The sequence below is a fragment of the Akebia trifoliata genome, chromosome 11 (assembly GCF_017979445.1).
Source record: "Akebia trifoliata isolate Shusen 1 chromosome 11, ASM1797944v1, whole genome shotgun sequence".
Taxonomy (NCBI): Eukaryota; Viridiplantae; Streptophyta; class Magnoliopsida; order Ranunculales; family Lardizabalaceae; genus Akebia; species Akebia trifoliata.
This window is the reverse complement of record NC_141385.1, coordinates 1355330-1370149: the sequence shown is the minus strand read 5'-3', so window position 1 is coordinate 1370149 and position 14820 is coordinate 1355330. Positions and strand designations below refer to the sequence as shown.

At 35.6% G+C, this 14820-nt stretch overlaps 1 protein-coding gene across 1 annotated transcript; it reads right to left on the bottom strand.

Annotated features, from left to right (window-relative positions):
- Positions 1-282: 282 nt before the first annotated feature.
- Positions 283-14284, bottom strand: LOC147390196 (uncharacterized). Its single transcript, XM_086457359.1, has 9 exons — positions 13600-14284; positions 13170-13215; positions 13036-13090; positions 12906-12951; positions 12708-12806; positions 3449-3517; positions 3002-3338; positions 2538-2683; positions 283-2454 (listed from the first exon to the last, which is right to left on the bottom strand). The coding sequence occupies exons 1-9, from the start codon at positions 14071-14073 to the stop codon at positions 913-915; spliced, it is 2814 nt and encodes a 937-aa protein (XP_086313485.1). The 5' UTR covers positions 14074-14284; the 3' UTR covers positions 283-912.
- Between the last annotated feature and the right edge of the window lie 536 nt (positions 14285-14820).

The window sequence follows — 14820 nt, the reverse complement described above, 5'->3', positions numbered from 1 at the left end:
GTTTAATAGTAAGATGAGAAGCTTTCACGGTGGCTTCTTGGAGATCTTGGGCTTAATGTACCTTTAATCGAAACAGAACATAAAGTTCACGGGAACTATTTTTGATAACTTTGTTTTAGATGGAACTCTTTAGGTAATCATTGATACTTTAGCTTTTCTTTGTTTTATTGCTCTTTGAGAGACCTCCTCTGCGTATTTTGTTCTCTCTCTTTTCTTCAATATATTATACTTACCAAAAAAAAAAAAAAGTATATCATGATAATGATAATAAAAAACAATGCATGCAACAACAGCAATGGTAGATGGATATTTAAAGCATGCTAACAATATAGTTACAGAGAGTGTAGACAACACAAATCTCAGCAGTTAATCTTCATTTTTTTAATTAATGTACAAAGCTTAAACCAATGGGTTTCTCAAAGTCATACCAGTTGGTTAAGAACCTGTGGCAGTAAAAGACAGTAGTGAGTAGATGGTTCATCGACTTGGCTCTCTCACACTTGTAGCTGAGATCTTCCTAAGGTTCCTGCTCATACATGCCTAGATTATAAATACCCGCGCCGCTGCAAGTCAATGTCATTCGCCATAAACGAAGATTGAAAAGCATTGACCTCCTTTGAATCCCTTTTATCTTTCCTTGAAGTACATGGACTCTTAAAATCATCGCAGAGCCTTCTGTTCCTTTATATGGTAATCATCAGTTTTAGATTGGAACGAGACAAATGCCTCTATGACTGAAATCTCCGACTCAAATCGAATTCCTTCCTCTAATGTAGATTGGAATCTCAACAGATTTTGAAAAATTCAAATTCCCAGAGGTAGAGAGGGAAAATATCTGCCCCTGATGATAAAGCTGAAACCAAGTACTGCATTATTTTTTCTGTCATTTTTTTCTCGGAATAGCAACCAAATTCAGAGTTGCAAAGCCAGGTCTGGTTGTTGGGAGTCAACCAGAACACCCGAAGAGTGACTCACAGGCGATCCAGACGGTTGGAAACTAATGTTCAAGTCTGGGGGAAGCGTGTCTTGTTTCTTATTTGTCTGGATATGTGGTACAAGACCTCGCCAAGGAGATTGTACCTGAAACCTTGGGATATCAGTCGTTACCAGTTGTGGGAAAACCATCTGTCTGTTGTTTTGGAGCTGTTCATTACCAACACGAACATGTTGTGGAAGGGATGCTTGAGGGGGAAATCTATTCTCGGGTACCCCACGAAATTGTGGAACTGATTGAAAGCGTTCCCGAGTTGAGTTGTACGGAGATGCAGGAGCAATCTGCAACTTGGGTGAACCTATACTTTCCGTGGGTTGAAACTGTGCAGTCCCAAGCGTCATCCATTCCCGAGCAGCAGAGGTGGCAGCACTGGAATCATCTCTTCTCGAGGATGAAATTGATGGCATAACCTGTGGACCACCAATTATGGGCGTCCGGTTTGTGGGTCTTTGCTGGTTTTGTGTCTTTTCAGCTAACATTCTCATCATCAATACTGGGTCGTTAAGACCCTGCTCGTGATTTTCACGAGGAAAGTAAGTTGCTGCTCTGGTTTGCTGGTTAGAAACAAAATCAGAGGGGCTGTTAACTCTGCTTACTCTATGCTTATTCCCATTAATAATTCCTGAAGAGACAGCCTCATCAGATTCGGGCTGCTTAAAGGGTACAAATTGCACAAGATTCCTGTTCCTTGAATCAGTCTCAAGTTGCTTGGAAGTCATAATTTCTGAACTGTACTCGAGCTGCTTTTGTGAAGAAATGTTTATAGGATTCCGACAAGCTGAGGATGAGCTATTTAACTCAACTTGCTTTACGACATTGTCAGAACTGGCTAAATTCATTGATAATGGGTTCTGCTGCTGATACATGGGATTAACCATGGGCTTGGTACCAACAACACTAAACGGACTTGGCTTCCCTTCTGAACTGTGCACAAGCTGCTTTCGTGAAGAAACATCAATGGGATTCAACTCAACTTGCTTTAAGACACCGTCAGATTTTGCAAAACTCCTCGGTAATGAGTTCTGCTGCTGATACATGGAATTAACAATGGGTTTCGCTCCAGCAACACCAAACAAACCCGGCCTCCCTTCTGAAATAGGACCACCACGGGGGCTGTCCTTTGGCGACATACCAGAAGCTTCCACACCTGATGAACTAGTTCTGAGGCTTAGTCGCATATCATTTTGTGTAGCCTTGAACCTCGATGCAGTCCTGTCATCCTTTCTTGACTCGGATGTATTCTGCGAATTTGAGTCTGGCCGTTTGTGGGTACCGTTTCCAAGCATCAGCACAGGGGTCGGAAGAGGTTCATATTCTCCAACCCAACCACGACCAAATTTGAAACCCACGGGAAGTGCTTGCTCAATTCTCTTGGAGGCAACTCTCCAAGCAATAGGTCCAAGAGTTGCAGCAAAACGAGCAAGACTCCTTGCATAAGAATGATCTGAATGAAGACCCACCTGTTTCAGAAAAATGAAACCGCATGAGTACAGAAGCCAAAGATGCTAAGTGGAGGGGAAAAAAACAATTTTTTGTTACTTACAGCGATGAATTGCTTGTTTTCTCCCTCAAAAGTTGTGAATATTGATTCATTTCGGACCACTGGTTGATTCGAGACATTGTAAGTTGCACGGCGGTTATCATCTACCACAAATGGCTTCTTACCGAATTTAGATGGTAATCCCTTCCCTATAATTGGAAAGAAATCAGAACAATAACCAGAAAACCACATGAACATTGATGACAAAGTATTTGATACATCTTTGCCCCATAAATCTATAAATCATGGATAAAAAAAATCTCTGTCTGAGTCATCAGACTTGTTCAAGTCTGAGATGAAAACAATAGTATATTGGATGATAAACGTGTATCATCTAAGTCACATGGCCTGAGTAAGCCAATTCTTAGTAAGAAAACAATCACTAGAGTCACACCAGACATTTTGGTATTTATTCTGAATGACCTTTCAATAGATGTTTCGGAGATTGTTGACTTTTATCAACATACCTAAAAGCTGTTCCTCTGCCTTCTCTGGTTTATTCTCAGTAAGGGAAGAATTGCCGTCTACAAATATGTCAACATTGCTAGGCCTCTCACAGACACCAGCTTGAGTTGTAGTCGACAAGATACATGTCTCTCCTGCGGTAGCAAGAGTGGCACCTGAAGAGAAATCGGACCCAACAGGTTCCTGTACAGTCCTGCATGAGGGCTTCTTTATTGGCTTCTTCTCTGAGCAGTTGTTGGATTTCGTTTTCTGCTCTGACTTGAGCTCTGCTTCAGTGTGTTCAATCTCGATCCTTAGCCTCTGGAATTTTTTTCTTGCAAGCTCTTGTATGGAGCGTGCCTTCCCAAAAAATGAAGCGATAAGATCAATATATGAAACAAGACATACTAAATAGAAAAAAGAAAAACTGAAAAAAGGGTAGAGAGAGAGAGAGAGGTTAAAACTCTTACCTGCTTAAAATATATGGTTTCTGGTGCATTGTATTTCATTGCATTTGTGCAAACAAGAAAAACATCATTCTGCATACAAGACAATAAACTTTAAAAAGCGGTAAATAAAATTAACAACGGCCATTATCTAATCTAAACACCATGTCTTGAACTTACCAGGAGGAACTTGAATTCTTTGATATAAATCAAGTCATTTAAGCAATGAATAAAGATTGATGTGAAGTTCACAGTAGAACCTTACCGTGATTAATGGAGTGAAATAACCCAACATGAGCATCAAAATAGCTATCAAAGGTATTTGAAGGATTTTGAAAGTAATAGAATTAAATTTACTAATTTATTCACTTCTATTTATGCAACTCATGGAACATATCTATGGGCAGCAAGTTTTATATGTATGACAAACAAATTATGTACTTTTCCCCTATCACTGTCGCATCATACCAAGACATCAGACCTAGAGCTTTTTGGTAACATCAGACAGTCCTTTCGGTGGACTAGAGAATTTATGAGAAATAGAAAATTCTAAATCCATGCCCATTCATTTCTACATCATACTACCTCTTTCTCAACCTCACAAGTACTTCAGAGTACATCGTTTGGTTCTAATGAACCTCTATTGGCCACTCTACCAGTAAGCCATGACAAGAGGGTCCAAGAGGATCTGCAAAATAATAAAGGCAATCAACTAATTGAATCAATGGTTTAGTAAATTCTGCACAGCACTTCAACCCTGGTCATCATAGGTGCAGACAGGCACTCCCTTAGAATATAAGTTGTGTCACATCATGATTTTAGAATGAATTTATGTGATGAGGCAATATGGTGGTCAGGCCCAGAGTTTAAGCAGAGCCTTGTACCATGGCATATGAAGAGGATGTTGGTTATGGTTGAGGACACCCTTGGAGAATCATGGCTCAATGTGGTAGATGAAGAAAAAGGATCACAATAACCAAAGATGGAGAATCAACTGGTTTTGTGACAAGTCAAGAGGATAAAAAGAACGTGAAAGCTGAGTTAGGTTTTCCAGGTGTTGCCATTATGGTAGTAGCATAATCCATTAGGACTTTAAGATAAAAGTGCTTTCTGTAACTAGTCCACTTAGTCTTACTGAGTTGCTGAAATGGAGTATTTTTAGAGAAAGGATCTCCACATGGTAACAAGAGTTAACTTGATAAGTTTTGGAAAAGAAATGAATACTAAGTGGATATATAATATATCAATAGAATTAAAAAAATGTACTACGAAGTTGTGACTAGTGTGAGAACAATTGATGGGGGACAGACGAGTACCCAGTGGCAGCTGCATTGCACCGAGGATTAGTTCCCAAACCATGTATGTTTGCACTAGATATAGATGAAGTAGTTGCTCATATTCAAGAGAATTAGTTCCCAAGCCATGTATGTTTGCACAAGATATAGATGAAGTAGTTGCTCATATTCAAAAGAGGATCCCTAGGTACATTCAGATACAAAAAACGTTGTTTTTTATAAAGAAATTCACGTTTAATCACGATTTCCTCCAACAAATAAAACAAGTAAAAAACACATTTTTTTTAAGTAATAAAAAAACATGTTTTTATGTTTTAAACACATTTTTTTTAAAATAAAAAAGAATAACATTTGTTGTGGGCCTATGGTTAATCTTCATGGCCTTATCGTTGCTCGTGATTTGGTTCGTGAATGTTGTGTAATATGGGAATTGATATATAATATAGGATTTAATGATTCATGAATGTAGTTTGGGATTATGATAATGTCTTGATGTTAAGGTGGTTAATTTTTTAAAACGTGTGGTATTTTGCTGAAAAGATTTTTTTGATGTTTTTTTTAGCATAAACATAATTGTGTGGAAACATGTTATCATGCATAGATATTCTAATAGTGTGTGGTTTGCTCAAAAATGTAATTAAAATGTATTTCTTATTTTTTTTCACATTTACTTGTAATTTTTTTCTTGCTTTTTTTCCCCATTTTATTCCTTTTTCCATGTCATTTTAATCCTCTATTCTAACTCTGTGACTATGGGTATATGTTATTTGGATATGAATTAATGTTACTTTATAAAATTACAAAGGGATTCAACACAAAATAGAGCTTTGGAAGAAGGTGTAAAGTCCAAAGGCTTTAGGATATGTATGACCGAGATAAAGAATATGGAGTGATACTTGAATAAAACCATATCTCGAGTGGAAACGACAGCTAAAATTGATTGCTACGAAATACCCCAAAGCTACCATTTTCATTGTCTTGTTTCATTATCCATAAGGTTGTAGAGATTGATGAGAATCCATCCCATAGAATTATAATTGGATAATAGTTCCCTATTGACTTTACATTTATCTGTCAGAAAAAAAAGGGGGGGGGGAGAAATTCCCTATTTTTTGTCTCTGTCCCTAAATGAAAAAATGAAATACAAACAATATTAAATAATAGGAGACTGGAGGGGGGAGGGGAATTCCCTATTTTTTGTCTCTGTCCCTAAATGAAAAAATGAAATACAAACAATATTAAATAATAGGAGACTGGAAATAAAAGTATCTTTCTCACATCCGTTCTCCATCACATTGTCGAAACAAAAATATCGGATACATCGATATGGAAATATTTGGTAGGTCAAGCCACAATCCAATATTAGGTATATATCTATATCACTGATATTTTTCAGGAATCAAAGAAAGATATTCAAAAAATAGACAGCTCGTGTTGTGATTTGGAATAAATGTCTCTCTTTATAGAAACAGAATAACAATTTATTCCTATGGAGCATCCAGGAACAAGAAGATTTGATCAGAAATATCGACAAATTCTTGCGTAGTCCAAGGAAATGATGTGGATTGAGGTGGTGAGAGCAAATTTGAAGAAGCTTGAATTAACAAAAGACATGATTCTAGATAGACTTGAATAGAGGACCAAGGTTTTTTTATTAATATTGGAAGAATAGGCTAAACCAAGGATTTTTTTATTAAGGGGAAATTATTTTTAAAAAAACCAAAAGAAAAATATATTTCGTAAAAGAAACCCAATTTTTTAAAAATTGTAAATGAGAACCTAATTCGGCTGTTTAAGGGCCGGTAAAAAATAGCTTTTTTTTAATATTAAAAAAAAAAAAAAAAAAAAAAAAAGTTTCGACCGTTTAATGGCCAAAACTTTCTCTCTTCCCCATTTTCCCTCGATTTCGTTGTTGTAGTTCCACCGACAGAAGAACCTATTCCGAATTTTTTCTTCTTCTTCTTCATCATAATTCAGTGATTTCGGTTAATATTTATTTCGAATTTCCTTCTTTTATATACATCAATATTAAGATCTTATGATCTTGATATTCATCTTAAGATCTTAATCTTGTAAGAGAGACAAAGAGGGAAGAGAGAGAAAAGTTTCGACCATTAAACAGTCGAAACTTTTCTTCTTTTTTTTTATTAAAAAAATCATTTTTTACCGACCCTTAAATGACTAAATTAGGTTCCCATTTACAATTTTCAAAAAATTGGGTTTCTTTTACGAAATATATTTTTCTTTTGGTTTTTTTTTTTTTTAATAATTTCCCCTTTTATTAATAATGGAAGAACAGGTTAAGTTCAACTGTCCATAGATTTTTAGGATATGGCTTTGATAATGATGATGATTGTAATGGGTTATGGGACAATAAATAATTTATCATCATTTTTCGCAAAGTATATAACTGGTAACATTATTTTTTCAACATACCTAAAAGTTCCCATAAGTAATGCTACTTAAATTAATTCCCCAAATATCATAAATCATGGTTATATCTAATAACTTACTTAATTGAGTACAATGTTACCTCAGCATTTCCAATTTCCAAGTTTTTCTTGTGCCAAAATATTGACACGACAAAACAACCCTATTAACTTGAAATACATATGGTAGAACTAGTTTTCCCTAACGCCTTTCTAATATGAATTAACGTTCAGAGTTTGGATCATGTACTCTAGTAACTTGGATAGCTATCCAACTCAAAATTTCTTTAACCAACGAGTGTCAGCATAGTGGCCAGGGCCTCCCTCCAAAAAGGGAAAGGTCTTGAGTTCAAGCCTTCTCGTTGGCCACCCAAAGGGATTTATCCCAAGTTACTTGGTATGTGTGGTTTGTGGGATATTGCGTGTACCCGGGGGATTTGTGTGAGATATGGTGCTCTAAGAGGCCAGTTGCCTCATCCTTGCTAGTCTAGCCTATGGTCACCCCCTTCTTAAAAAAAAACTTAAAGTTTCTTTGTGTTGTGTCACAAATTACTACATCACCACCTAGAAAATCCATTTTACAGCAAGCTAATATTTGTACAGTCATGCCAGCTGAATTGGAGTTTCTAGAGGTTGCCCTTGTTGGACACCCTAACACTTTGCAGCCATGCCACATGTCAAGGTAGCATTGATTGTGTACCACAAACACAACCGATTCTCTAATAGAAGGCGTTGACACATTGCTCAAGAGGGAAAGAAGAAATAGACAAGAAAATGTATGCAAGCGGAGATATCCATGCAAGTATGAAAAATGAGAAGAATGTTGAACAGCTTTCTAAATAAAATGTGGGAAGCGCTTTTTAAGGAATTCTAAAAATAATAAAAGCCTTTCTCATTTAGTGATTTTACACATATACACACTTTCATGAATGGGTTTGACTTGTTGCTTAAATTAATAAGGGTATAATTACAAACTAAAAAAATCATGCAATCTAATTAAGCTTCCAAGTACAAAGGATGTGGTTTCCTAAAACATTTAAGAGAGTGATAACTACAAAATGTTAGATTTTACACATTCAAAATCTTAAAACATAACTTTAACATACTATGATTTTTCCTAATAAGATCTAATCTATCACATATCTCAAACACACTATTCATTCAATGCAAAACGAGTTAAGGGTAATTACTTTGTCCCATTGCAAAATCATTAATTCAAGACGTTGGAGGTGTGCCTCTCTGTCCACATATTCCTCGAAGCTTTCGAAACCCCAATCAAATTGATCATTTCTTCTATACACACCTTCTCCCTTCTCTCTATGTGGATCGGCGGGTTCTAGTGATTGATGGATATCACTCTTGTGAACTCTCTTCTTTGTATGTTTTCCACAATTAGTTCATTCTCTATATATTTCCAATATGGGGTTATCAATCATCTTTTATAGATGAAGGTTGAGAGGCTAGAGTTATTCTTTTAGTAAGTTTCTAATCCATCAAGGTCTCTTACTAACTTTAAAAAATATTTATAATTCTTACAATTTTGAGACTCTTTAATATTGATATCCATTATATATATAGAATCCTTGTGCAATTAAACAACCAAAAACCTTGAAGTCAATGGGCCACATGTTATAGAATTCTAGTATTCTCCGACTTCGCTCATTAAACCGATTGTACTAATAGTGGATTTCAAAACATTTTGAAAAAGACTCAACTTTAAGATTATCTAACCAAAAACCTTTTTATACGTGACCACGAATTTTAAAATCATCAATATTCCCAATATGATATTAGATTCTTTAATGTCATATTTCGATTAGATATTAATGTGAGTTATGTCGGTTGTACGTCATCTATGTCATAATTCCTTCCATTTATCACGCCATTAATACATTTTCTGATATAGCCTTTAATTGTGTCATTTATTTGTCTTGTCAAGACATTTCCTGTATTACTTAAATCTAAACAAATATGTATAATATAAATAAAACAGAATATAAGTTAAAACAAACTTTATTCAGTACTAATGTTAATGTCAATTACATAACCACTTCAAAGTAATCTATTCCAAGTACATAAAAGATTTTTCTAAAAGACCCATCCTGATAACATGTTCTCTATAGGCTTTTGATGATAATCATTTTGTCAATGGATCAACTATCACTTAAGTAGTACTAATGTTTTCTTATGACACTAATTGTTTCTGGACTCTTTCTCTAACCACCAAGTACTTGACCTCCATATGTTTCGCACCGTTCGAGTACTTTCCATTCTTAGAGAAAAACACAATTGCGATATTGTCACAATATATCTTCAGCGGCCTGACTATAAAGTCGACAACCCCAAGTCCTGAGATAAATTCCATAACCATAAAGCATTACTTGTGGCCTCAAAGCATGCCATGAATTCAGCCTCCATAATGGATGAAGCAGTAATGCTCTGCTTCATGCTTCCCCACGAGATAGCTCCTCCCGTTAGCAGAAATACAAAACTTGATGTAGACTTTCTACTATCAAAGCATCCGGTAAAATCTAAATCCGAGTATCTGATCACTTCTAGATGATCTAATCTCCTGTAAATGAACACATAATCATTCGTCATTTGTAAATACCTCATAACCTTCTTTGCAACTTTCCAATGATCTATTCCCGGATTATTTTGATATTTTTCTAACATTCTAACTACAAAATCGATATCTAGTTTGGTACATGTCTGAACATACATTCAACTTCCAATAACTGAAGCGTATGGAATATCCTTCATCTACTCCCTTTCCAAATCATTTTACAGATATTGCGTCAAGTTAAACTTGTCTCCTTTCTTAATAGAAGCGTCACCAAGAGAACAAGGTTGCCCATTATTCCTCTTTAAAACTCTATTGATATAACATTTTTGAGACAACCCTAATAATCTTTGAAATTGATTCCTAAAGATTTCTATGCCAATGACATATGTTGCATCTCCCATATCAACCATCTTAAAGTTCTTAATGAGATAATTATTGGTTTTGTGCAACAAACCAAGATCACTACTAGCTAACAAAATATCTTCCACATACAGAATCAATATAATAAACTTTTTCCCACTGATCTTCAAATGTATTTATTGGTCAACAATGTTTTCTTTAAATTTGAAAGAGGTAATAGTATCATTAAACTTTATGTACCATTTCCTTGAAACTTGTTTAAGTCCGTAAATAGATTTCTTAAGTCTACACGCTAATTTTTCTTTTCCCTTTTTTGTGAACCCTTATGGCTGTTCTATATAGATTTCTTTATCCAAACTCCCATTTAAGAAAGTCGTTTTCACATTATCTGGTGTAACTCTAAATTATAATGTCACAAATGTCATAATGATTCTAAGTGAGTCTTTCTTTGAAACTGGAGAGAGAGTCTCCGTGAAATCGATGTCTTCCTTCTGAGTAAAACATTTGACCACGAGTCTAGCTTTAAATTGTTCAACATTGCATTTTTCGTCGCGTTCGATCTTGAAGATCAATTTACAACCAATTTTCTTACTTTTATGAGGCAATTCAACGAGATCCCAAATACAATTCTGGCCCATAAATTTTAATTCTTCATTTATAGCATCCATCCACTTGATAGAATCATCACTTTCCATTGCTTGTGAAAACGTAACCGGATTCTTATTTATCCCAATATCAAAACCAGACTCCTGTAGATACACCACGTAATCATCTGAAATGACAGGTCTTCTTACTCTGAAAGATCTTCTCAGAACTACCGGTAGTAAATCTTTAATTACAATGATTTGAGTCTTGATAAAATGGTAAACCAACTTGCTCTAACTGTTATCCATTCTCCTCAAGTTGTTGAATATCTTGAAAATTAACAGTTTCATGAAGATTAAGAAATGATAGGATATCCACTTTTATTTCTTCGAGAGTTATTTTAATGGTTCCACATTCTCACTAATCTCACCATTTTCCATTCTCCCACTAACCAAAATAAAATCTGAATTCAAATTACCGAAAATTCATAATACTGAAATTTGAATTCAATTACCGACAATTTATAACTAAAAATAAAAACTGAATTCAAATTACTGAAAATTCATAACCAAAAATAAAATATGAAATTACCAAAAAATCATAAGACCGAAATCTGAATTCAATTATCGAAAATTTATAACTAAAAATAAAAACTGAATTCAAAACGAAAATTCTTAAAAATCACTGATTTGAATGTTTAAACAAAAATTATTGAAATTAAATTTCAATCATAATAATCATGGTTAGATATACAACGAGATCAAAAAATTGGAATGAGAATTTTATCTTAAATCATGGCAACATTCATCAATGAATGGTCTGTAACCAAGATATGGAGATTCAAGTACTTATGGCTCTGATACCACATGTTATATTTTAAGTATTCAAAATCTTAAAACATAATTTTAACATATTATTATTTTTTCCAATAAGATCTAATCTATCGCATATCTCAAACACACTATTCATTCAATGCAAAACGAGTTAAGGGTACTAACCTTGTGCAATTGAGAAATCGCTAATTCAAGACGTTGAAAGTGGCCTCTATGTCCACGTATTCCTCAAAACTTTCGAAACCCCAATCAAATTGATCATTTCTTCTAAACTCACCTTCTCCCTTCTCTCTATGTGGATTGACGGGTTCTAGTGATTGATGGATATCACTCTGCGTTTTCCACAATTAGTTCATTCTCTATATATTTCTAAAATGGGGTTGCTGATCCTCTTTTAAATGAAGGTTGAGGGCCTAGAGTTATTTAGTAGTAAGTTTCCTATCCATCAAGATCTCTTACTAATTTTAAAGAATATTTATAATTATAATAATATTGGGATTATTTAATATTGAAATCCATTATATATATATATATATATAAAATACTTGTGCAATTAAACAACCAAAAACCGTGAGGTCAATGGGCCACATGTTATAGAATTCTAACACCAAATTCACCACCTTTTATGATGGGTAGATGAGTGGATTCTACATAGAGTGGTAATCATCCCCGTCCCATGTATGTGTTCCAATTGGCTCCCATCATATAGGCCGCACAACAGGGATAAGGTAGAGCTACCTTTGTTTCTATTGCTTCAGGCTTCGTGCATCGGATACGAGAAGGAATCACTATGTTCATCTAGGATAACTATTTGCGGAAAGAAAAAAAAAAAAAGCTCGACAAGTTATGTTTAGTAGATAATAATAGGAAAATGCTAGCCTCAACGCAGGGGTTTGAGGATTTTCATCAACATGACAGTTGGGATGTTAAGGATTCCCAACAATAATGTCTCCCTAGAAAAAAGTGTATTAAGATCCTGGAATTATTATTATTGTTTTGGATTCAGAACTCCACCAATGAAAACAAGTCATACCAATGATAGTGAGAAAAATAAATCCTTTAGCATAAAGAGTTCCATTTTAAGATAACATAAGTCCAAAAACCCACAATTTTTTTTTTCTTTTAGAGGGGAGAGGGTATCAAACAATATTCAATAACTACCAATTACTTCAAACTGTTCATGAAAAATCAAATAATGAGTAGTTGCGTACCCACCTCAAATTGTTCAAAGTTAGAGTATGTGCCACTTGCAAGCTTCTTCCTTATTGTTCCAAAATCCATCGGATGTTCGACCACATCATGATAGTCGGGAAGCTGCAGAATTCGGCACAATCACAAATCACAAAGTCCAATTCGTATATAAGCTTAATGCTGAAAGAAAAAAAAAACTCAAAATCCCAATTCTCCAACTACCTCTTCAGGATCAACAGGTTCGGCATAAACACCATATGTGTCTTTCCTGCCACATTCAAACCAAAGTCAAAATCACCACAAAAGCAGACAGAGAAAAATCAAAGAGAGGAACTGAGGAAGTAACCCTTACTTCTGAAGCTTATCGAGAATCAACTCCAATAATTTCCTATCCGGTAACGGAAGCCCTAATGGAGAATTAAACTCAGGCACATAGAAAAAACAGAGAATGAAAAAAGACTATAAGAGAGAAAAAAAAAAAACAACCTTGAACAGAATCCATAGCTTTCGGATCTGCATTTCGCCTTCTTTCCTGCCAAAATTCAGAATCGAAGCTTAATTCCAAATCTCAAACACAATCACACAAAAACAAACAAAAAAAAGAACACATAAGAGACATCACAGATCATCACAGAACAAGAGAACGAAAGTGAATGTGTGATTGAGAGACAGACAGACAGAGAGAAGGGGAGGAGAGAGAAGATTCCTTTGGTGGGGTTAGTTATGACAGTTGACCGTTAGAGAGAGAAAATCGACCAATTAGAAAATTCTGAGAGAGAGGAGATTTAGCTGAGCTGGATTTCGAAAGAGAAACCACACTCCTCACAGTACATCCTTAATAAAGCTACTCTACTCAAACTCAACTACTGAACTAAACTCATGATTCCATACAAACACGACTGACGATTTCAAATACCTTCCTCTCATCATCAGATCCGTTCGATCGCACATCCTTATCATCATCTTCATCATCATCATCATCATCATCATCATCACCATCTTCATCATCATCATCTCTGTCTCCATCGCTGCAGACATCATCATCACCGTCGATTTTTCTCTTCTTAAATGGCTTATTACCGTCTCCATACTCCGAAGAAGACGCAGAGACAACCGCACCACCACCACTCGTCCGAGTTAAACTCGTAACCGAGTCAACTCTACTACAAACCACCGATTTATTATGAGGAAGTCTCAGAACCAACTTCAACTTCTTCTCTCTCCTCCTCTCCTGCTCATCTTCTTCGTCATCATCGAAGTCTTCGGTGTATGTCAGATTCCGACTCCGAAGACTGCGGCGTTGGTCAGATCCCGGTCCAGGATTCCGTCCACGACGGACAAGATCCACCTTTGACGGCCGACCTTTCTTCTTCTTCGCGATCTTACCCATTTTTTCTTGCCTCTCGATCGAATCTCTCCTCCTTTTTACTGCAAAAAAAAAAATTTTCTTTTCTTTCGATTGGCTTTTTCGAACTACTTTTGGAACCCGAACCTAAGTCCAAGCCTGAGGTTTGGAAAGCTTAGGGAGTAGCGAATGATTGTCTCTCCGTCAGTGACTTGAGACGGCGTCAGTGTCCATACTGAAAGAGAGAGAGTTTGGTCCTTAGTTTCTGCCCGCTGCCCGTGGTGTTTTAACGTGTTGCCCGTGATGACGTCATTTTCTTTGGTCTTTCTATCATTTCGCGCAGGACTTGTAAGGAGGTGAGAATAAAATATATATTAAAAAGATTGGAGGACGAACGTTGGCACGCGTTCGAACCACTAACGGATGCCTCGAGATTCACATCGTATAAATATAATGATGTTGTCGATGACCAGTGGAAATGGGACCCACCCATAAGCTACTTTCAGAGCCTTGTTGTTGGACATATTTGATTCTTGGGAGAGAAGAAAAATGGGTTGATTCAGCCATTAATTTTGATCTTAGTCAGCACAATTAGGAGAATGGTAGCCCTCGTTAAAAGAAATAGTTAAATCAAAGATCTTATATAAATAAAACACACTCTCTCTCTCTCCCCTCAATAACTGAAAATTAGGGTTTAGATAGAAAGAAACCTATGTTCAAATCCCATCAACATCGAATTCTTAAATTAATTAAAAATAATTTTATAAATAAAAAATAAAATTTATTTAATCC